The 23,752-nt window shown below is 31.8% G+C and overlaps 1 protein-coding gene across 10 annotated transcripts in view; it reads right to left on the bottom strand.

Moving 5' to 3' along the window:
* Nucleotides 1-911: 911 nt before the first annotated feature.
* Nucleotides 912-23,752, bottom strand: part of LOC132757800 (plexin domain-containing protein 2-like) — a 76,714-nt gene continuing 53,873 nt past the window's right edge. For 4 of the 10 annotated variants that reach the window (XM_060749200.1, XM_060749196.1, XM_060749198.1 and 1 more), the window contains exons 9-15: nt 15,164-15,259; nt 13,396-13,538; nt 12,816-13,004; nt 8,767-8,833; nt 7,643-7,669; nt 4,169-4,299; nt 912-3,012 (exon numbers count right to left, since the gene is read on the bottom strand). In XM_060749200.1, the coding sequence (XP_060605183.1) occupies nt 2,914-3,012; nt 4,169-4,299; nt 7,643-7,669; nt 8,767-8,833; nt 12,816-13,004; nt 13,396-13,538; nt 15,164-15,259 (752 nt within the window). In that variant the 3' untranslated portion in view covers nt 912-2,913. Of the gene's footprint in view, nt 3,013-4,168; nt 4,300-7,642; nt 7,670-8,766; nt 8,834-12,815; nt 13,005-13,395; nt 13,539-15,163; nt 15,260-17,719; nt 17,811-23,752 lie in introns of all 10 variants that reach the window. The other 6 variants (XM_060749202.1, XM_060749201.1, XM_060749197.1 and 3 more) reach the window with 4 other exon arrangements.

Consider the following 23,752-nt stretch of genomic DNA (forward strand, 5'->3'; position numbering starts at 1 on the left):
CAACAACAGAGTTTCCAAAAATCTACAAGTACATTGAAAAAATATTCTAAATCAAAGTATTTTTTATAATTACAAAAGAGATTCCTCATGAAAACAACACTTTTCTTGCTACAAAATACTATAACAAAAAATAAAGATAATATAATTAACAGCAACAAGTCATGGATAGACAAATCAACACATAAATTTACAGTAGACATTTTCACATTACCTCCCTTGATAGCAGCTACTATTTCTTACCTGAGTTACTTCCCTTCCCACTATAAAATTTAGATTTTCAAGATAAATAAATTGTCAACATAAATTGAGCCATCTATTTTCTTGCCTGTTTCTTTGCTTTTTTTCTTGCTTATATATTGTGTGAAGGTGTCAATCTTAATTTTCATGAGCATATAAATCAAATACAATGAAATATAAATGATTCCCCCATTTGGAAACAAGTTCAACAAATCAACCCTTCTTTGTTTTAAATATTACAACTTGGTATCTATTCTACTTGAGTATATGTTATGAAACAAAGTACCAGTCAAGCTGGTAGGGGTAAAGTATAAAAAAACTGACCAATCACAGTGTCTGTAGCAGATTCACTCATAAACTATAGCCAATCAGAGCATGTCTCTCTAGGATTCAAAGCAACACTGAATCTTCAAATTAATTAACATACATCAGTGATATATTGTAAGCTTACTGCACAAACAAACAAATGTACAAACAAAGCAGTGAACAATGAACATTAACATAGACTGGAATACATTTAAAAGATATTTTCTAGACACAGTCTGGTTGACATAATATTCTAGAAACAGACTGGTTCATTAAGTATGTATACATTGATAAGATTTTGAAATTTTATTGAATATTGAAAGTCTGAAAAAAAAAACCCCTCTCCTTCCTTATTTCTTATTTTAAACAAAATAAGGCTATACCTTCCTTGTAAATATCTACCTAAAGATTTACTTTTTGTTGATAAAAAAGGAAAGAAAATTATGATATATCACAAATTGTCTGTGTCAAATAAAATATCTTTTATATGCAACCCTGGAATGCTTAGATTTTGATGCACTTTTTGAGGTATGAACAATTCCTTATAACCTGTTAAATATTAGTGTACACTAAACAACATCTTTATTGTTGTATATCTCTTTTAAAATTAAAGATATTTTTGATCAAAGACTGATTGTTTATGCTAAACTAAAGCAAGCAAGGCCAAGTCTCCTTTCAAGAATTTCAAGTCTTATTTTAACAGAACTTTATCATTAAATATAATCTTTTGCATAATGATTTTACAGACCTCAGGGCTTTCAGTAAATAAACTAAATCTATATAATACACAAGGGTTAAAAAGCATTTCATTTTTAATTATTCTTAAAAAATCTGCATCCAACAAAGAAATGTTGTTGTCTTTATTGTTCAACAAGTGCAAAGTTTAACTTAAGGAGACAAGACAGCATGCTCCACTTTTCTTAGTAGAACAAGGGGCATAATTCTGAGAAACAAACTTATATAAGACATATCAGTCAATCATATTGCATACATATTTCAAGTTTTCAAGTAATGAATATGTATTCCAAGTTTGAAAGTTTTTGTTGAAAATGCACCTTATCAAAAAGTTAAACATGGCATAAAGTTAAAGTTAAAAAAGGGGCATAACTTTGTAAAAAGCATTTTCAAGATTATCTGCCCTTTGAAATGGCAACCTATTATAAAAATGAAAACTTGTATACCAAGAATAGCTTATAAAGTTAGAAAATGGACTTTAACAAAAAGGTTTAATAAACGCCAACACCGACAAGGTCACGACTCCACTTTTTTTCTTACCAAAAGTGGAGATAAAAAGTTAAGAAAACCATATTAAACAAATAACCAGATTCTGTACACTAACATATTAGTATATAAAAATATAAGCTTTTAGTATGTGTATGATTTTTTTATAAACTACATTTTTTTTATGAATTTATAAGCTTTTTTTTACATTTATTTAGGCCAATTGTAAAACAATACTAGGTAAATGACAATTTCACATGTCTTTTTTTTTGCATTTTTTAAGCAGCATTTAAGCTGTTTAATTAATCAAAATTGCTAAAATTACTTTCAAAAATGTTTTACAAATTATACAACAACAAAAAGTTTGATGATAAATTAAATGATATGGTATGAGAGATATTGATATAATAATATATAAAGACGATGCAATGTATAAAAAGTACCATGAAAAAATCAGTGGTGAATAAAGACTTGCCTAAATCATTGACAGTATAAACCCAAACCAACTTGCATCACTAAATACAGTCTAACAAGATTCTATACTCTTACCTGATTAATTTTAGTAAGTTTTTCATATAAAAGCCTTTAACAACCGGAAAATTACAAATTAAAAGAAGGGCACTGCTCAATATAATTTTGTTTTTCTTCTATTTTTCAATAAAATGAATTTGTTTACAAATGGAGAGTAACAAAAATCAGTAAGTAGGCAAGTCTATCCCACAAAATTTAGCAAAGTAAAGGCAGAAACTGAAATTCTCACTAATTGATCATGATAATGAGAATCACATAGCTTTTTACTGCAGCAATGATTTATACTTGTATGGTGGGCAATCAGGACTAAAAATCTCGAAAGTCAAACGCTGTTTAAATACTCACACTTGTTCAACATCTTGCTTTCTTTGATGTAAGTTGAGGATTTAATCCAACATTTGCCTTACCGTTTATATAAAGTTCACTAGGCTAAGACAGTATTGTATTAAATCCACAAATCTTACAAAAATACATTAAGTGTGTAATAAGGTACAAATTCATTGAACAATTTCTTGACACTACCATTAACTTTGCTTCTATCACTGATATGAATGTAACGTTTATTTTTGATGATTTTTTTGTCACTAAAAGTCCACCATAGATTTAAGCAGGCTACTGTTATGCTGTAGATTCAACAGCATATTTATCTCCTGATGTACCGTTTCGATTCCAGAATTTCATATTGGACATCTTTGCCTTCATTTGACTTGGACGGTGCTGAAACAAATACATTCCCATTAAAGTTGTTTTACTTGAAAAATGAAATTAAAAATATGTTTCTTTTTGTAACAAGATCATTTGCTATGTTGAAGATATGGTATTTTGTTTAAAATTCATCCACATAGTCTGTAAGAGACAGCTGTGATAGAATGGCTCTGGTCTGTTAGCTCTATTACCCCTCACTGCTGTGGGTTCAAATCCCAACAGGGTCTATCTGAGGAAGTTACCAAGCTAGCTTAGGTAACATCAAGAGTGCCTTACATAATTTATTGAGGAGTATCTGATATCTTCCACCACAGTTGCAAAATGATCATTACAGAGCCTAGCAATAAAAAATCTAAATCAACTTAGAGGAATATTTCAGTGAAAATCCATGTAACAGATATAAATCTTACATGGTCTGAGACCAAGAATTGTTACCTTGCAGACATATTTAACAGATTTTATCACATAAACAGTGGTGCAAGAGTGTAATAAAGCCATTCAATAAAAACAATATTATGCTAGTGTAATAACACTTTGATGTGACATCATTTGCGTTATATATAAACATGGCCTTAAAACGCGCTAATATTAGTGTTACACTATAGGCCTGTCAATGAAAAATCATGTTCTAATTTTATATATGTGATAAATAGAATCTTATATTCTGTACATTTAATACTAATTGAAAGCGTTGAATAAAAGAATAGAATACTCACCAGAGGCTCGCATAATATGATTTTATTCAACTTGTTTAATAAATTTAGTACTAAATCTACACTCATTTAATATCCTCTATTTATCACACAGCTGTGCTGCTTTTGTGATTCTATAACAGCTGGTGCAAATAATTTGTCCTACTGTCATTTGCGTTATACAAACATAGCATGAAGATGAGCTACATACTAGAGTTACTCTACATCGATGAAAAAATTTATACTTTTTCACAGTGAACAGTTCTTATTTTAGGTATGTCATAAATAGAAAATTATATTTGTGCAGCTTCATTACTGATTTTATTGAACTTTTATTGAATAAAGAAATATTATGCTCACCAGAGGCTTACATGGTATAACTTTATGAAACTCATTCAATAAATTCAGTATTGAATCGTCACTCATTCATTATCCTCTATATAATATAATTTTACATTAAAATCAGGGTAATTTACCTCCATTAACCACATTCCGGAGGCAGATGTTGGATGAGTGTAAGCATAGTATACCCAGCCACCAATAGCTCCAAACAGGGCCACCACAATCACTACAACAACAACAATAATGCCGGTCTGCGCATCCACACCTGAAAATATACATTATAATACAATAAAATCAAATGAAATCATGATAAAATTATTACCTTTAAAGAATGAAAATAACCAAAAATGTAAACATAAGGAGAGATGATATATATAAACAAGGGCAGTCAAACAAGGAGCTTATCACAGTAAATCAAGGACCTTTGACCATAATTACGTTGATAGACTTTTAACAAGAGCTGTCCGTAAGACAGCGCGCTCGACTTTTTTATTGCTTGCCAATAAAAAAAGTTTTTGCAGTAAAAGGCAATACAAGAATCTCTGTATTTTTAAAGTGAACAATGGCCATGAGCATTAAGATATTTAGTGAAGAATTATTTTACTGAATTGTGTGATACCCTTGAACACTGCAGCAAAGTTTGAAATGTTTAAGTCAAAAGAGGGCTGGTAAGAAAGAAAAAAAAACTGAGTTGAGCCTTAAATAAATTTAATTCTAAGTCGATAAAAGGCCTTAATTTTTAAAACAAATCCTTGACAGAGTTACCTTCTCTTGCGTACAGATGGGGGTAATGATGTGAAATAGCATTAAAAGTTTCAAAGCAATATCTCAAAGGGTTAAGGCAATAAGTGGATTTTACCCATATTCAATGTATTTTCTAAGTCAAAAAGGGGCATAATTCTGTCAAAAACCTTGACAGAGTTATGTCCTCTTGTCTGTTGATGAAGGTCGTGATGGTAAACAAGTATGGTCAGTTTCAAAGCAATACCTCCAATGGTTTTGAAATAAAGTGAGGTGGTACAAAAAACTTAACCAAGCTCAATACACTTTCTAAGTCAAAAAAGGGCCATAATTCTGTCAAAAACCTTGACAGAGTTATGTACTCTTGTCTGTAGATGGAGGTTATGATGGTGAACAAGTATGGTAAGTTTCAAAGCCATACTTGTAATACTTCTGAAATAAAGTGGGGTGGTACGAAAAACTTAACCAAGGTGTGACGCCAACGCCGACGCCGACGCCGGGGCGAGTAGGATAGCTCCCCTTTTCATAGAAAAGTCGAGCTAAAAACAGAAGTTACAGGGCAAACTGATTGGTTAAAAATTATCAGCATTTGAAAAGCAATTCAAGAGCTTCTAAGATCATATAAAGGGAAAAATTCAATAAAATTCAATGCTAGAAGTATTGGTTTGGGACAGTGACTTACAGTTAAGATCCCTTAGACAAGCATTCAGTTCAAAATCATGTAACCTACATTGGTTGTAGAAAATGATCTTACACATATAAACTTAACAAGGAATTTCCTACAATCAAAATGGGGTACATTTTAAAACATATGAAGTTTTATTACTGCTACAAAAATTATTGTATAAATTTTAAAAAAGAATACATTTCTGTATTTCTAAAATGCTTGTATGACAGAAATTGGTTGTGAATTGCCTTAAAAGTGAATTGTGCATGCACAAAATCATTGAATCAATATCTATACTGAAGATATGGGTCTGAGGAAGTGAGGATCTTCCATTCTGAACAACAGAACAAAATGACATGTATGGAGGTTTGAGAAAACTCCTTCAGTGGGTATATGAAGTTGCATTCAAATCATACACCAATGTCGGTTTATTATTAGGACAGCCTAAATGTTGTTTGAAAGGATGAAAATTAGAATCTTGAAATTGAAGGAAGATATGCATGTTCTTGTACATGAATTTGTGAACAATTGTTTCATGTGATAGTATTTAAAAGTTTTGCATGTAGCTTCAACCATTGGTAAACAAAATGACCATTCTAATAACAAAAATACCTAAGACCAAATATGGAAAAGGTTCTAAAATCAAAGCAGAAACTTATTACATAAAAAAAACCTTACAATGCTACATGTAAAATATTCTTAAATAGACTTGTCCATCTTTTAATCAGGTCACAACCATATGCTATTTTACCATATGCTATATTAAGGAAAAATTTCAAAGTAAGACCTAACCGTAAACTTTAGCAAACAATGCAGACCATGATCAGACAGCATGGATGTGCCAGCTTATCTTGGTCTCCACTTGTTGCACAGGTAGAATCAGCAGAAACTAGGAAGCTATGGGTTAATTAATACAGTAAGCACTAAGGCCAAGTAAGTGCAAGAAAAGGACAGAGCTAAACAAAACATTATCAACCTAAACTTGTATAATGTGTGCACCTTCAATTAATGGTTAACAGTGCCACAAAATTTACCAGCTTCTATGTGGTATTTGATTTTATATAAATTTTGTTTATTTTACATCTTGTTTATTTTTACATTTTATTTATTTTACATATGTTATCATGAGAAATCTTGTATATAATACATTGTATTAAATATACAGGGAAATAAAAAAATATTTATATATATTTTAAAGAAGATTAATGATATAAATGTTAATAAACAGAAAGTAAGAGTTTCATTAAGTAACAGGGATAAATGATCCATGTTCTTATTTTGACAAAGCAAACCAAAAACCTGCTGAAGACCCGACAGGTCAGAAGGAAAAACAAACCAGTAACTATAAGATCTACTAAAAACAGGAGCTGTCGAGAGGACAGCCTGCTCGACTATTCTCAGTTCTTGATAGTAAAACAGGAGTCTTGATAATGAAGAAAGTTAAAAAAGGGCCATTATTCTGTAAAAATCGATGTTAGAATTATGGGCCTTGGAGGGTGAATTCCTATTTTGCTGTCATATAAGTATGTAAAGTTTCAACTTATTCCTTTCAGCAGTTTTGATACCAACTTGCATGCAAAAATTTAACCAAAGTGTGACGCCTTTGCCTTGGTGAGTACAACTCTCCCTTTTCTCCTAATAATCTAGCTAAAAATGTGGAGCATAAAAAAGTAGCAAAACTTGGGGAGCAGTTATTGTGCATTATAAGAATAATTACAATGTGACACAATGATGGTACCTACACCATGTCACATTTTGTGATCTGCATGGGGCAGGAAACCGATAAAAAAGTTTGTCCAGCTAGCCTGCACTTTCTAGTCAATATTCTATACTTAAAATGTGACAAATTTCAATTCAGTGAAACTGTGTGTTTTACCAATCAGAAATTCACGCTGTATCACTTTATGACAATAATATTTTTTTTCCAAAAAAATTCTATATTATAGGTTACTGAGTTACACTTTATGAGTTTATCCCATAAAAAATGAGAGACTTTAACAAAAGTTATTGAACAAAATAATTCCAACTTTTCTATTGGTTAAAATTTGACCCCATGCACAACACAAAAAAGTCACATGGTACAGGCACAACACAAAAAGTCACATGGTACAGGCACCTTGACAATTTATTTTGACAAGGAAAGATTACACACATCTAACATAAGAGTAAACTGTACAGGTTTATGAGGAGTGAAACTTACTGTTGGAGTCTTTCTTGTCAAACTTTTCTGAAGAATTTTCAAACATTACATTACACACAAATAGAGTGACAACAGATATAGCGACATTAAAACTTCATTAATTTGGTATATAGCATAACTCGGCTGGATTTTGATATGGCCAGGTGGGGATGGGTAGGTGGTGGTGGATGGGGTTTGTAGGTGAGGCATGGCACTAGTATAGACACAGGCAGCTGTTCTTTGACCTGATTAGCTGTGATTAACTTTTCTCTAAATAGAGTGACAGTTACAAATGTATGTAGTATATATCAAATAAAATCAAGGAATGACATGAATGTAATTTAGACACAGCCATGTGTAACCTTGACTTTAGACCTATTACCCTGGATCTTGCATGTGACACATTGTCTCAATGTGCTACACATTCACACAAAATCCATCCATAATGACAAAGTTATGGCCAAAACAAAAAGCAGACAGACCAGACGACTTAACAACTATATGCCCCACTTTAGGGGCATAAAAAAAGCTGACTGCAACAATTTAGCCAGTTCACTACATTATACAAGTATTACATAGACTGTAGATTTATTTCAGCAAACTGACAATATTCTTGCCTTTAACAATATTATATAGAATAACTTTTTTTTAATTTTGTCTAATTTTTAAAACAAAAATTTTTTTCCCACAGATTGGTATGACATTAACCGTTTCAGGATTATTAATATTCTTCAATAGACTAGACAATGTGAAAGTTAAAAAAGTTAAGTCCTATAACATTTCATAGAGCTGTTAATTTCAGAGGAGGGATAAGATGGAATAAATATAATATAACATCATGATTCATGTGGTATGAAACATTGTTGTATGAGATTGGCAAATTAACTCTATACTGCACGAGTCATTTGTAATCCTGGTATACCCCAAAACCTTGGAGTGTAACCTGCAGAACAGAGGTTAAGGATTTTACAAACTTCTAATCTGTCCCTGCAAGATGGAGATTTTACCAGGCTTTTGCTGATATCAGAGTCAAAGTTTTCATAACTCGTAAGGGGTGGAGGTTCCCGAGGGTAGCAATTGACGCGTGCATTAACAACATTAGAATGTAGAATAACAATATACCACAGTTACTATTATAAAATTACCTTTTCCTTGCTTTTCTTTTTGTGTTGGTTTTGCAGTTGGAATGGATGAACAGTTGCCAGCTCCTGACTGTAAGAATAAAACAAACATTTATACAAGGATGAGGTATTGAAAAACTGAGCAGTGAGATATAAATCATATCACACTGTTTAACAATGAGGGTGATATTAAATTAGAGGTCCCGATCTTTACAAATGAGATATAACTAAGAAGCACAAACATTTACGAATAAAAGATTTTCATGATATCATGAATTTTGATAAAACATCATTTGCTGCCAATTTTGATAACGTCAATGGCAAATGAATGTGATGTAAGATAAAAAAAATTGTGTAATTTAAGGCATAATTTATCGACATTAATCACCCTGTTGACAAAATTTAAAAACTTTCATTACACTTTCATTGAACACCAGTTACAAAATTACTAACAAAAAGATTCATTTTGATCCTGTTTTATATAATTTTTTTTTTTTTTACAATGAAGGATTTATTTTCCGCTGAAATTTGTGTGATGTCAAAGCCAGATCTTGGAATCAATGAAGTAAATACCCCAGACTATTATTTCTAGTACTTGATACAATACTCTGTATCTAGCATTGGCATCTTAAAAGATTTATTATATTATGTACAAAAATATCCAAACCTTTTTCAGAAACATTTGTCAATATAATTATAATAATTACATATTCAGTCATATCTGGCTGCATAGGTAGTTTAATATACATACATTATTTTTTTGTTTTTCAAAATTATTACATTTGTCTATATACATATATATAAAATGTCTATATATATATAAAACATTATACTGCTGCCATTTGTAACGCCGCTTTTCATTGGATAATCGTGACATTTATATAGTTTTATATACATGGCTGTTGTCGATTCATGAAGAAATCTTACTTTTTTCTCTAAAAAATGATGCTTGCTGTATTATAAATTCATTATAAAGATTGTTGACAGGTTATATGGCCGTATATAAATGGCTGTTTTCAATATAACCCTCACCTAGTGGCTAGGGTTAAATTTACAAATAGCCGTTTATATGGGGCCATATAACCTGTCAACACTCTTTATAACTAATAATATATTCAGTCATTTCTGGTTATATATCTGTGTAGTTGAATATATACATGCATAATAACACATTAATATTTTTAAAGTTACAATAAAATACAATAAAATATTATTAAACTAAATGTGAGGTACTGATTAATGCAACAACACTATTTATATATGCACAACATTATTATGTATTTTTAATTCTGTTCATTACATTACATCTGTCCACTAAGCTCAATAGAGGGAGAGCATCAGAATCATTATCCATGGTTTACTGGCTCCACCGTTTGGCAAGGTGAAATTTCAGTTTTCTCTGTCAAAATTGATCTTTACTACTCTAATGATCATTTGTCTCTCATTGCTGTTTCAGATAATTGTATGACTTAGTGGTCATTCACTTACAAAGAGTAAGGTAATTACTGGTTAGTTATCCAGATATGCCAGTTAGATGGATCGACCACTATAATTTTCATATGATATCTGAATCACCAGTCAGAGACAAAGATTGAGATTTTTTTCCACAGAAAAGTTTTATACATACATGTCTATCATTTTGGCAGTAAACTTGTTAATTATAAAATAATGCTCAATTATTTATTACTAGCAGTTGAGTGGTTTAAGCAAAGAAGCTCACACATCTAGATGATCACACTGAGGGATAGTCTAAAACCAGTATTACCCCATTACAACTTTCATTGTGCAGGGGTGTATAATTTATATATAGGGAAATTTGGTGAACTTTTGCTAGAAAGTTAACATAAGCTATTATTCAAGCAGAAATAAGCATCAGCCAGAAAGTACAGTGTAAAGAAGGTTAAGTCATTTCAACAATGTCAAGGGCATATGACACGCTTCCTGCCCTTCCTTGTATAAACTGTATTATTTATAAATGTTTTTGTTTTTAGGGTAATGGTGGTGGTCCATTTTGAACGTCAAAGGAAACAAGAACAATAATATTGATAACTGTGAACTTCAAAATAAGTTAAAACAAACTCCCATTCCCCCAACAAAAAAGTGGCAAAAAACCCACTGTAAAATCAAAGTAAAGACTTATAACCATTCAATGTAAAACTAAAGTAAGAGTTGTAAGTTAAGATACTGGCAAAGAGCTGCTTCAGATCAAAGATTTCTATCAATACATTTGGTCCTTTCAATGGAAAGCAATATATATAACACAATCTCTAAATAAGGTGAACCAACCCCTTTAGAAATAATTCACAAATCAAAATCACAGTATCTCTAAAGATTTAAGATGATAAGTGAATAAATGTGAGAATTTGTTAAATGCAGTTAAAAAGTACATGCATTGAGATTTGAGATTATGAATGACAAGCTATGAGAATCATTTGATTGAGATTTCAGATTTTGTAGAAAGTGTGTTTAGTCTTGGCCCTATTTTTTATCCATGGAGAATGCCTTCAATTGAAAATTTATTTATAAATCAATAGTTTTTATTAAACAAATCATTTAAATGTAGTGTCCATCTGGGAAAAAACACTATTTATACCTAAGGAAAGGAGGTCAATGACAAGAGGGCCGTGATGGCCCTGAATTCCCTCACCTGAACATAACAACACTCCATGACAAGGAACAAGTAATAGTGTAAACTATAAACAAAAGCAGATATAAAATCTTAATCCAAATCTGATATCACAAAGATCATATAGGTATCTGAAATAGTGCATGTGTAAAACATTACTGGTTGATATTGCTACGGGAAAACCACAGTCCCAAAAGATGTTTACAAATAAAGAAAATTAATGACCCCGTTGGGCGGGGCCAATTTTGACCCCAGGACTTTTATTTGAACAAACTTAGTTGAAACTATCTAGAAGATGTTTCGTGCTAAATATCTAAGCCCTAGCTCTTTAGGTTTTTTAAAAGAAGATTTTTACTATAAACATTATTATTGTAGCATATAACGAAAAGCAATAACCCCCTTAGACAGGGCCCATTTAACCCCAGAGCTTTTACTTGAACAAACTTAGTAGACACTCATAAGAAGACTTTTCATGCATAGTTTCTACGCTCCAGCTCTTTGGTTTTTTTTAAAAAGAAGTTTTTACTATTTACATATAAGGAAAATCAATGACCGCCCATGACATGGCCAATTTTGACCCCAGGGCTTTTATTTGAACAAATTTAGCAGACAATCTTTAGAAGATGTTTTTTCATCTTAAATATCTAAGCTCTAGCTCTTTAGGTTTTTTAAAACAAGATTTTTTTAAAGTTTTTACTATATACATATAAGGCAATTCAATGACCACCTAGGGTGGGGTCAATTTTGTCCCCAGGGCTTTTACTTGAGCAATTTGATTGACACTCACAAGAAGATGTTTCATGCCAAATATCTAACCTCTAGCTCCTTGACTTTTTTAAAGGAAGATATTTTAAGTTTTTTCATTTGGTTGTCATGGCAACCTAAGAGTTCTGCATGGAATTAATTTCTTTGAACAATTTTTAAAGGTGACCACGAAGGAAAATTTATGTGAAGTTTGGATGAAAATGACTTTGCCGTTGATGAGGAGATGTTATTTAAAATAAAATTAATGGACTAACATAATGGACGGACAGACAGATGAAAAGCGATCACAAAAGTTCACCTTGTCACTTTGTGACAGGTGAGCTAAAAAATAAACATCTTAAACAGTTACAACCACTCTTATGTCTCTTAAGTTTTTGTTTACCTTAACACCCTTTTTATATAATTATGTAATGGGCTAGCATTACTTTGAATTGCCTATTGTTATCTTTTGGGATTTCAAATTTCAAAATGCTTAAAACTTAAAAATAAGCGATAAAGAACATTGTTGCAATCTTTAAATGACTTTCTCTAAGTTGAAAGACCTATAAGGTTAATTACTTTTAATTCTTAAAATAACAGTACAAGTCACTGCTATTGCCTTATTGAAGAAATTAAGTCTGGAAGGGCAATATATTGCTTTTCATTGGAGTGACCAGTTTAAAAGCAACTGTTTCAATGTTACCACTTTATTGCAGGGGTAAGGTAATATAATAGGAGGCACGGGAAAAAGTGTGCTTGTAGTCTTCATAGTGCTCGAGCTTATAACAGATGACTGGTTATTTGACTGGTTCCACCAAGTGGTATTGGTTACATCATTTGTTGTGGTTGTTGTATTATACATCTCGCTACAAGTTTCATTGCCCGCAACAGACTAAATACATAATTTACGTTTATAATTTATAATCATATTAATAATACATTTGTATTCACAAAAAAAAAGCTTTATGATAAAGACAATAATTTGCAAATCCTTGGTCAAGCAGTCCTTACTAACAATGATTCCTGAAATTAAACAATTTTGTGAGCTAGGAGTGCGAGCATAGTACAGTAATTAGTATAAACAAAGGGCTATAACTATTGTGAGATATAAATGGATCACATGAAAACTTACTACCTTCCCTTATGTCCCTCTCTCCCAAACAAAATGTATAAGAATTTCCCTAACTTCTCCTAGGAAAGAATATCATCCTATCTACTATTATAGCCCTCTTTGAAATCTTTTGCGGTAAGTGTTTATTAGAATAAAACTGTATTGAACTTACAAGATGTACACAACCAGCATTTAACCATTTCTGTCTATGCCAGTCGACGCTGTCACTACATCTCTGAATAATGCCGCACCATCTACATTGAAAGTTAATGTTTGCACTCACGCAGCTTTCACAATCTGTGTACCTGTTACATGCTGAAATAAATAAAACAATTATACTTATAAATATACTACAAGACACACTACTATAATGTTGATTTCAGTATGCAGAACTTCTTATTTGAACTGACTGAGCTTCAATATACCAGTTGTAAAAAATTTTTTGGCAGGTTATATGACCCTGGTATAAATATTTGAGAGTTTATATAACCCTGGCCACTGAGGATTATATAGCAAACAACCACTTAAATATAGCCATATAACCTGTCTTTACATGAACTTATTATATTGTACAATACCTTTTTTGTTATGTTTTGTTTTATGGCACACCAACATAGTTTTGGTCAGAAATTTATACCTATATGGTATTTGGTTTAAAATCACTTCAACATGGTTCAGTTTATAGTTACTTTCAAGCATAACCCCCGGTGCTAAACTGTATAATTTCTGGTAGGAACAACTACTTGAATGAAGTTGTCTGTCTACAGAATCTTTAAAACCAATGTTGAATTTAGTCAAATAATAAAATGGCTCTTGACAATTTGCGTCAATTTTATTAATCTAATAAAAAATTTACTAGGTTCACAATGTGACATGAGGCAAGTGATTACATATGCAAAACCTTAAACCATTATAACCTGTAACATCTGTCACTGTATTGAAATAAATCTGGAACAATTTTTCATCAACAGACTTGCAATATTTCATTGCTAATAATGTATAAGTGTATCTTTGCTACCTACAATTTACAAAATTTTTGTTTGAATTTTGTTTGAATTTTGAAAAAGAACAACTCCAAAATGCCTGAATGAGAGAAATACTTGCTTGTCAGTGTACGTCCTTTTTGTAAATGACATGTGCACAAAATCTCAGCTGGACAGTTTAAAACCTTTATGAAAAAGCAGCCAGAACATTTTTTATTCTGATTGCGTACATTGTTTATGTGTATAACACAGGCATTCTATATTACAACTCTTGCCTAAACCAACAATAAGGGTATTGAAACAACATATTTTTACCATTTTTAACATTTTATAAAAAATATTTTATTTGATATAGCTTTGAACCATTTAACTTTAACATTTGATATCCCTTAAATTGTTACTCAGGTTAGTTCCAAAAATGGAAGTAAGACTGAAGTTCATTTATGAAGTTCAGCAAGTTAGACGTTAAATTCTTGTATGGGTTAAAGTATTTTTAGAAAAAAATACTTTGAGCATTCATTTCATTTTAACCATTACTAAATATCGTAAATGGACTTGTCTATGTTACAATTTGTACTAAAACATTTATTATTTAAAAGAAAATTTCAAAACATTTACTGATTGAATTGCAAACATTGCAGATCAGGATAAGATGTCACAGATTTGTGTGTTGATCTTGGTCTGCACTGTTTGTATGGGAAGAATATTATTGCCAGCAACAAACAAAAGTCTAACCTTTAACATGCTGAATATTTTAAATGGACTTATCCCACTCCCATTTTTTTGAGACTGTCCATTATCAATTTTAGGGATAGAAATTTGAATATTTAAAGTTTGTCAGCCAACAGTATAGAGCCTGGTCAGACTGCACGGATGTGCAGGCTGGCCTGGCTCTATACTGGTGGCAAAGGCTTAACGCTTTCAGTTCCAGCACTTTTAGGTTTAATATATACATACTTGGCTGAGGATTCATTAAAACAATAGTGCCCTCTTCTATATACGTTCTATTCAGATCTACTCTGTGATATTCATAAATTGTCCTTCTCTTTGTCCCTGTAACATAAAATAAACAAAACAATCAACAAATGTTATAAAATGTGCCACAAAAAACTGCACTCAAAAACCTACCATTCTTCAGAGAAACATTGGTCTTATTTTAAATGTTTATTCTTCTTACAAGAAATACCACACTATTTTTAAAGCTATTTTTTTACTTTTATCAAATGTTTATTGCATGACAATAGAAACATTTTTTTTCTGAAACATTATACAGACCAAATGGAAATCCATTACAGCAATAAATTGTTCCAAATTGTTCCAAATTTTTAAGTTGGGGCATAGAAATAGTTTGAAGTATATCAAAGAAAAAAAATTATGCACATAATATCATATACATAATTATATGGATGTGAAATCTGGGGATTCTAAACATATGAAATAATAAAAACAGGCTCTTGCCATTGAAGAATTAATAGTTCAATACAAGTGTTTCAGCTAAAACTAGAAATGTGTCCATAGGACACGGATGCCCCCACACGCCACTGTTCTGTCAATCTTATGACTCTAGGTCAAATATTTTTTGGACTACATGTGCCACAAGTTGAAAACTAAAAATCAACAAAGGGCCATAATTCTGTTAAATTTGGTCGCAGCAAAAATTCCTACCTTTACTACCATCTACACATAAGGTTGTTAATCCCTGGAAGTTTAAGCAAAATCTGCCATCCGGTTTAAGAGGAGTTGCGTTCACAAAATTTCTACATAGTATATAATGAAAAAAACAACAAAGGGCCATAATTCTGTTAAATTTGGTCGCAGCAAAAATTCCTTCCTTTACTGCCATCTACACATAAAGGTTGTTCATCCTTGGAAGTTTAAGCAAAATCTGCCATCCGGTTTAAGAGGAGTTGCATTCACAAAATTTCTATATAGTATATAGTGAAAAAATCAACAAAGGGCCATAATTCTGTAAAATTTGGTCGCAGCGAAAATTCCTTCCTTTACTACCATCTTCACCTTAAGGTTGTTCATCCCTGTGAGTTTAAGCAAAATCTGCCATGCGGTTTAAGAGGAGTTGCGTTCACAAAATTTCTACATAGTATATAGTGAAAAAATCAACAAAGGGCCATAATTCTGTTAAATTTGGTCGCAGCAAAAATTCCTTCCTTTACTACCATCTACACATTAAGGTTGTTCATCCTTGTAAGTTTAAGCAAAATCTGCCATGCGTTTTAAAAGGAGTTACGTTCACAAAATTTCTACATAGTATATAGTGAAAAAATCAACAAAGGGCCATAATTCTGTTAAATTTGGTCGCAGCAAAAATTCCTTCCTTTACTACCATCTACACATTAAGGTTGTTCATCCTTGTAAGTTTAAGCAAAATCTGCCATGCGGTTTAAGAGGAGTTACGTTCACAAAATTTCTACATAGTATATAGTGAAAAAATCAACAAAGGGCCATAATTCTGTTAAATTTGGTCGCAGCAAAAATTCCTTCCTTTACTACCATCTACACATTAAGGTTGTTCATCCTTGTAAGTTTAAGCAAAATCTGCCATCCGGTTTAAGAGGAGTTGCGTTCACAAGATTTCGGGACGTACGGACGGATTGACGGACGGACGGACTGAAGGACGGACACTCGGACGGACAAGTGCAACGCTATATGCTCCCACTCTGTGGGGGCATAAAAATGTATTTAATTCATACACCACTGATAATCAAAACTATAATCAACTGTAGAATTATATTTGGTTGGTAAGTATTAACATTCAAAATAAGCCAAGTAGAAAACCACACCATAGAGTTTTATCAAAAATTAAACAAGAGTTACAAGAAAGAATATGTGTAAAGAATATTATAAACCCCCACAATCTATCACACTCTTTTCTTTTGTAATTTAAAAAAATAATACTCTTATACTAAAAGTAACTGAATTGCAGTCATAAGTCAACAATATTTTGTTAGGTAAGCATAGACTATCTAACAAAAGCTGAAGGACTTTGTAGTTACAATTTTCTTTTTTATCATAAAAACTACTTCATCAGAAATTAATAGATAGGACAGGGGAAAAAGTACAGTTTGAAACTATTAAACAGACAGGCATTTTTTTGTCAAAACAATCCAAAAGAAATTTTAAAAAGAGCATTTTGTTTCCTGAAGTCAAGATTAGTGAAACTACATTTGAAATAAAAGATACACTGATAAATCTGTCTAACACTGTCAGAATTTATTCAATTGGTTTAACTGACAATTTTTCATAGACTTTAAGGACATAAGTTTTATGTTTAATTTGTGGTACTTTCACAATAATATGCAGACTTATGATCAAATATACAAGAAGTGGAAATACATATCAGAGTAATATGTGTAGTGGCTAAAATATACTCAAGTAGTCAATTAATAAGAGAATACAAAATTTTGTACATGATAGTAGAGCATGATACACTTTTTATCAATCTTCATTCCGGGACTAGGTTTACATTATACACAAAAGTGAGGATATAATTCATACCAAAAGCTGTTGTATCAAAATAGAAAGCATCGGACAGGCCAATCTTGACAGGATGTGCGCTGGAGCTTATATTCACTATTGGTATAGGTAGCTGCAAATATAACACGGCAACTTGGGTGAGTATATACTGTCCAGAGAATGGACAAGGACAATTATATTGGAGTAAGAAGCATTTTTATATTTATATTTGGTGACAAACTGATAAAGTCGTGTATCTGTTTTTTTTTTGTGTAAACAAGGAAATAGCATCTACTGAAAAAAAATTGTTAAATTATTAATGATGCTTCAGTCACAACAAACTTTCAACTAGTTGAAATCATAACCATACATTATAAATTTCTTTATGTTAATGAAGGGGATTCTTTTGGTGTTTAAAAAAATGGGAGATTTTCAAGTACAAAATGTTAAAAATCATGAAATGCCCTTTTTGACATTTTGTGTCTTAAGGGCTGAATTAAATAAGTTGAGGTGAACATTTTTATTTGAGCAAAACTGCTCTATTTATAATAACTCGTCCCCAGCCATGAAAGTTAAGCAAGTTAAAATCTTGTTGTAACTGTAGCATGGTAATATAACTGACAATGACTTAGGTAAATACAGAGAAGGTTCAGAGAGTTCTTCATTTGGAGAAAATATAATTTTATTATAATCCATAGCACATGAATTATAATTTCTTATAGTAACATTCCATTTTTAGTAACAAAGTTCTTGAAAAAAGCAAGCATAATTTCAATCATGCTATTTATATAGCAATAAAACCTTAAAAATAAACTAAAAATTGATTATCGGCTATAAAAATCATATCTGCAAAGATTGAATTCAGAAGTATTTTTGGTTTTTAGTACACTTATTTAAATCCAAGTATCAAAAAATAATTAACAATCTATAATCCATTTTTGAACTTTCTGAACCCTCTTCTCTAAGTGACTACTTTAGTATATATATAACTATGAGAGGATATCAGCTAAAAATTCAAGCAATGGAAAATGGCTACTGTGAATGGCAAGTGATAAACAAACATATTATCAAGCCAAAAATGTTTCATACATGTATATTGTAAAGAACTTGACATACTGAAACATTATATTAAATCCATGCATTTCGTATGTTAAACTATGTATGACTTTGGATTATGATTACATCAAGAACATCATTGGACATCCATAACAATACAATGTTAACTTAAGTCTGAGGACAAAGGCAGGGAAGAGATCTTGTAGGACACACAAGTGTATACACAGGTATGTGTACATGTATATAATTTAGAAATTCAATCAGATTAAAAGGCACTTTACATAGTAATCATTTGCTATGCAAATGGCATATCTTGATGGTGTGGAAAATGTAAAGACTTTAATAAGGCAAAGACATCATTAAAAGAACAAATGGCAACAATGTCATTCAGAAAACATATTAACAATAAGGAAATTATTTGGAGAACTCATGGCAACTGTGAGGGACATGAGTTGGAGTATGCATGGCATCTGAAGGACAAAATGCAAGAGTACATAATTATGGAAAACAAATAGCATAGAATTAAATCATGAATATCATTGTCAAAAACAAATGAAAACAAGACACCATTTGGGAAACACATGGCATAATTCTAGGACACCATTTAACTTTTGGACATCAGTTGGGAAACACATGATCAACATCTGCAATAACAGAGCAATAGAGCATCATAATATGGAGAATACAAAGCAACAATGGAACCATTTGGAGAATACATGGTAACAATGGCATAATTCGGCAGACACATTAATTCTAGAACACATGACAATAAGGACATCATTAAGAGAACGCATGGCAATAGATCATTGTTTAGCAAACACATGGCAATAAGAACATCATTAAAGATCAAATGGCAGCAATAGCATCATTTCTACAGGACAAGGCAACAAGGATATTGTTTGAAGAAACCCATGTATATGAATGTTCAATTTGGAGTGCACAAAGGAAGGTGTAACTGATTTGAACACCACAATGAAAGCATGACCATGGACCTTTCTTAAAGAAAACATATAAAAAAGTAGTGTCTTTTAAATTGATAGAGCACAATAAAAACAACAATACATTCAATAACAGAATATATGGCAACATAAAATACAAGGCAACATGGACCTGCTACAAAGGGATACATAGTTTTGATAATATGTGGACAGAACACTAGGCAATATTTGTAAGGCATGATAACATGCATAATTAGCAATTATTTGAAAATACATTTGTGATATATAATTGGTTAAAGTCTGTGTGCAAAAGTATCATTTATTGTCTGCAGAAACAAATAAGATATGATTGTTTTACAAATTCCTTAATAAATGAAAAAAATATGTAATGGAAATGAAAATGTATTGTATACATGTGTTTATATGTACAACAATTATTCTAACTATATATTTGTATATACCAGCTTGTTTCTTTTAAAAAACATTAGAAAAGAAACTGTTAAGTTTGCTTAATTGGCTTATGACAAAACAACATAATAAATTGGTTTAATCTATCAAGGGGTTGGAAAAGGATTTATGGAACATTTGGCAATTTATGGAGCTTCTGGCAATTCATGGAGCATTCGGTACTTTGCAAGGAATTTCTTTAACTTTCAGAATATTTGATAAGGATATCATAAAGGCAAATTACAGTCCTTCTGTTATCTGTTTTAAGGTTCTATGGATAAATGGAGCATACATGTAATGGAAGGGTTTGGTGAAAAACAAATGTTTGAGACTTTACCAAACATGACAATGTGACAAGTCTTAAGACTGAAAACAGTGAACATAAATAACAAATATGACTTGATCAAATCTTATCATGGATTTAGGCCAAAAATTAATCAACCTAAGAACCAATAAAAACTGTCAAAAATCTGTCAAATGTTTACAATCTTAAAGATGTTTAAAAAGAAGAACCAAATGGACATTAAGGATTATTAGTAAGAAGTACTGAAGAAAAAATATACAAAATAAAAGATAAATGTGTTTTTTTCATTTTATCAAACCTTGTCTATGAAAGATAAAATGACATAGAAAAACCCAGAATAAATGAAACTACCATAGAACTTCACACAGCAAATTAAAAATTATTAAAAGTGTCAAAAAGGTATAAAAGTTTAAACAGTCCTCTACTGCACTCTAAGCATGATAGAAAAATGCTAAAAGAAATCACTCTGTATTAATATAAAAGTATTAAGAAACAAGAGGGCCATGATGGCCCTGAGGTTGCTCACCTGTATATAGGCCCCCCCCCCCCCCCCCCCCAATGTTGCAAGGCCAATTTAACCCAAGGGCTTTTATTTGCACAAACTTGGTAAACACCCATAAGAAGATGTTTCATGCTAAACATCTAAGCTCTAGCTCATTGGGCCTTTTAAAAGAAGATTTTTTTTAAGTTTTTACTATACACATATAGTTAAAAACAACGACACCCCTGGGGCCGGGCCAGTTTTGACCCCAGGGCTTTTATTTGAACAAACTTTGTAGACACTTACTAGAAGATGTTTCATGCTTAATATCTAAACTCTAACTATTTGGGTTTTTTCAAAGAAGATTTTTAAGTTTTTGCTATACACATATAAGGAAAATCAATGACCCCCGGGGCCGTGCCAATTTTGACCCCAGGGCTTTTATTTGAACAACCTTGGTAGACACCTATTAGAACATGTTTGATGCTAAATATCTTAGCCATAGCTCTTCAAGTTCTTTAAAAGAAGATTTTTTAAGTTTTTACTATATCCATATAGGGAAATCAATGACCCCCCGGGGCGGGGCCAATTTTGACCCCAGGGCTTTTATTTGAACAAACTTGGTAGACACTTATTAGAACATGTTTCATGCTAAATATCTTAGCTCTAACTCTTTTGGTTCTTTAAAAGAAGATTTTTTTAGTTTTTACTATATGCATATAGGGAAAATCAATGACCCCCTGGGCGGGGCCAATTTTGACCCCAGGGCTTTTATTTGAACAAACTTGGTAGACACCTATTAGAACATGTTTGATGCTCAATATCTTAGCCATAGCTCTTTGAGTTCTTTAAAAGAAGATTTTTTAAGTTTTTACTATATGCATATCGGGAAAATCAATGACCCCATGGGGCGGGGCCAATTTTGACCCCAGGGCTTTTATTTGAACAAACTTGGTAGACACCCATTAGAACATGTTTCATGCTAAATATCTCAGCTCTAGCTCTTTGGGTTCTTTAAAAGAAGATTTTTTAAGTTTTTACTATATGCATATAGGGAAAATCAATGACCCCCCCCAGGCGGGGCCAATTTTGACCCCAGGGCTTTTATTTGAACAAACTTGGTAGACACTCACTAGAAGATGTTTCATGCAAAATATCTAAGCTCTAGCTCTTATGGTTTTTTAAAAGAAGATATTTAAAGTTTTTTCTTTCGGTTGCCATGGCAACCAGAGTTCTGCATGGAATTAAATTCTTTGAACAATTTTTAAAGGTGACCACCAAAGGATCATTCCTGTGAAGTTTGGATGAAATTGGCTTAGTGGTTTATGAGGAGATGTCATTTAAAGTAAAAGTTTACGGACGGACGGATGGACGGACGGACGGCCGGACGGACGCCGGACGAAAAGCGATCACAAAAGCTCACCGTCACTTTGTGACAGGTGAGCTAAAAAATGAAATTATTTCACAAACTCTTCAACGACACTCAACACAAAAGCATCATTTTTATCATTTGAACCAAAGAAAAAAAAAGATTTAAAAATGACAACAAAAATTAAATGAAATAATTCCCCCAACCCCATGAGTCAATATTTGGTTCAGATATAATGCACATTCAAACAGATTTACAGCTTTAATGCTGAAAGAATACCTTGGACTCTCTCCTTTAAGCATTTTCATGACACAGGTCACATGCAATAAAGTTAAACTAAAAATCATAAATTTTCGGAAAGCTACTTGTAAAGCTTCAAAGACTGATTTAATCAGAAATAACCTGGATTTTATGGAGCTGTTTTTCTTGTTCTAGGCTTTGGGTTTTTTTTTCAACTGAGTTTTAAGATACAATTGTAACTGTCATAGTTAAACTGGGTCAATTAATGGTTTCAAAGCCAGTTTGTATTTGGAAGACCATATTAACTAACCTTTCACTGTCATTTTTTTTCATCTACTAAAAATGGACAACTTAGTGGATTAACATATCATCTATGACATAACCAGATAATATGCTGAAACCAAATTTTCTAGACCATGTTGTGATTTCCTATACTTGACTTAAAAATGTTCAGAACAATGATGACTTATTGCTTTGGAAACCACACACAAAATTCAGTAACCCTTAATGCTTCTATTTCCTGTTGCACACATTGACACTTTAGTGGAACATGTGATTATCAATGACATAACCCCTGCGAGAATTCCATGAATAATTCATGAACTGTTCATGAACATATTCATGGACAAGTTCATGAATGTGCATGAACAACAAATGAGACTTTTTTTCGTTCACGGACAATTCATGAATCAAGATATTCATGAACATGTACATGAATATATCGATTCATGAATTGTCCATGAAAGAAAAAAAGTCTCATTTGTTGTTCATGCACGTTCATGAACTTGTTCACGAACAATTCAAAAACTTCTCCCAGGGGTCATAATAATGTGACATCACAATCAATTTTCATTCAATTCTAAGACTGCTGATTTGTACCAGCCATAAAATGCACAATAGACAGTGTTTTAGTACAAATACAAAACACAAAAGCCCATAACACAAGTAATGAAACTTGTTAAACACTGTGCTCATTGATTCCCTATGTACAAATTGAATTGTCATTAGAATTCACGACTTGCCAGTTTGCTCTTCAATTTATTTCTTTGACACAATTTTCCATAAGATTTTATATAGTCCATTATGTAAATACATCACTTTTTCTTCATTTTGCTAAGTCATTGTTATTTATTCCATTTTTAAGTAAGTTTGCACCGAAAGTTTGTTAAAACACATGTAGAGCTTTGTTTCTGGCGGCCATGTTGACTTTTGCATTATGGGTGTTACCAAGGTCAGCCAA

The sequence above is a fragment of the Ruditapes philippinarum genome, unplaced genomic scaffold, assembly GCF_026571515.1.
Source record: "Ruditapes philippinarum isolate M1 unplaced genomic scaffold, ASM2657151v2 ctg1097_1_1_1_1, whole genome shotgun sequence".
NCBI lineage: Eukaryota > Metazoa > Mollusca > Bivalvia > Venerida > Veneridae > Ruditapes > Ruditapes philippinarum.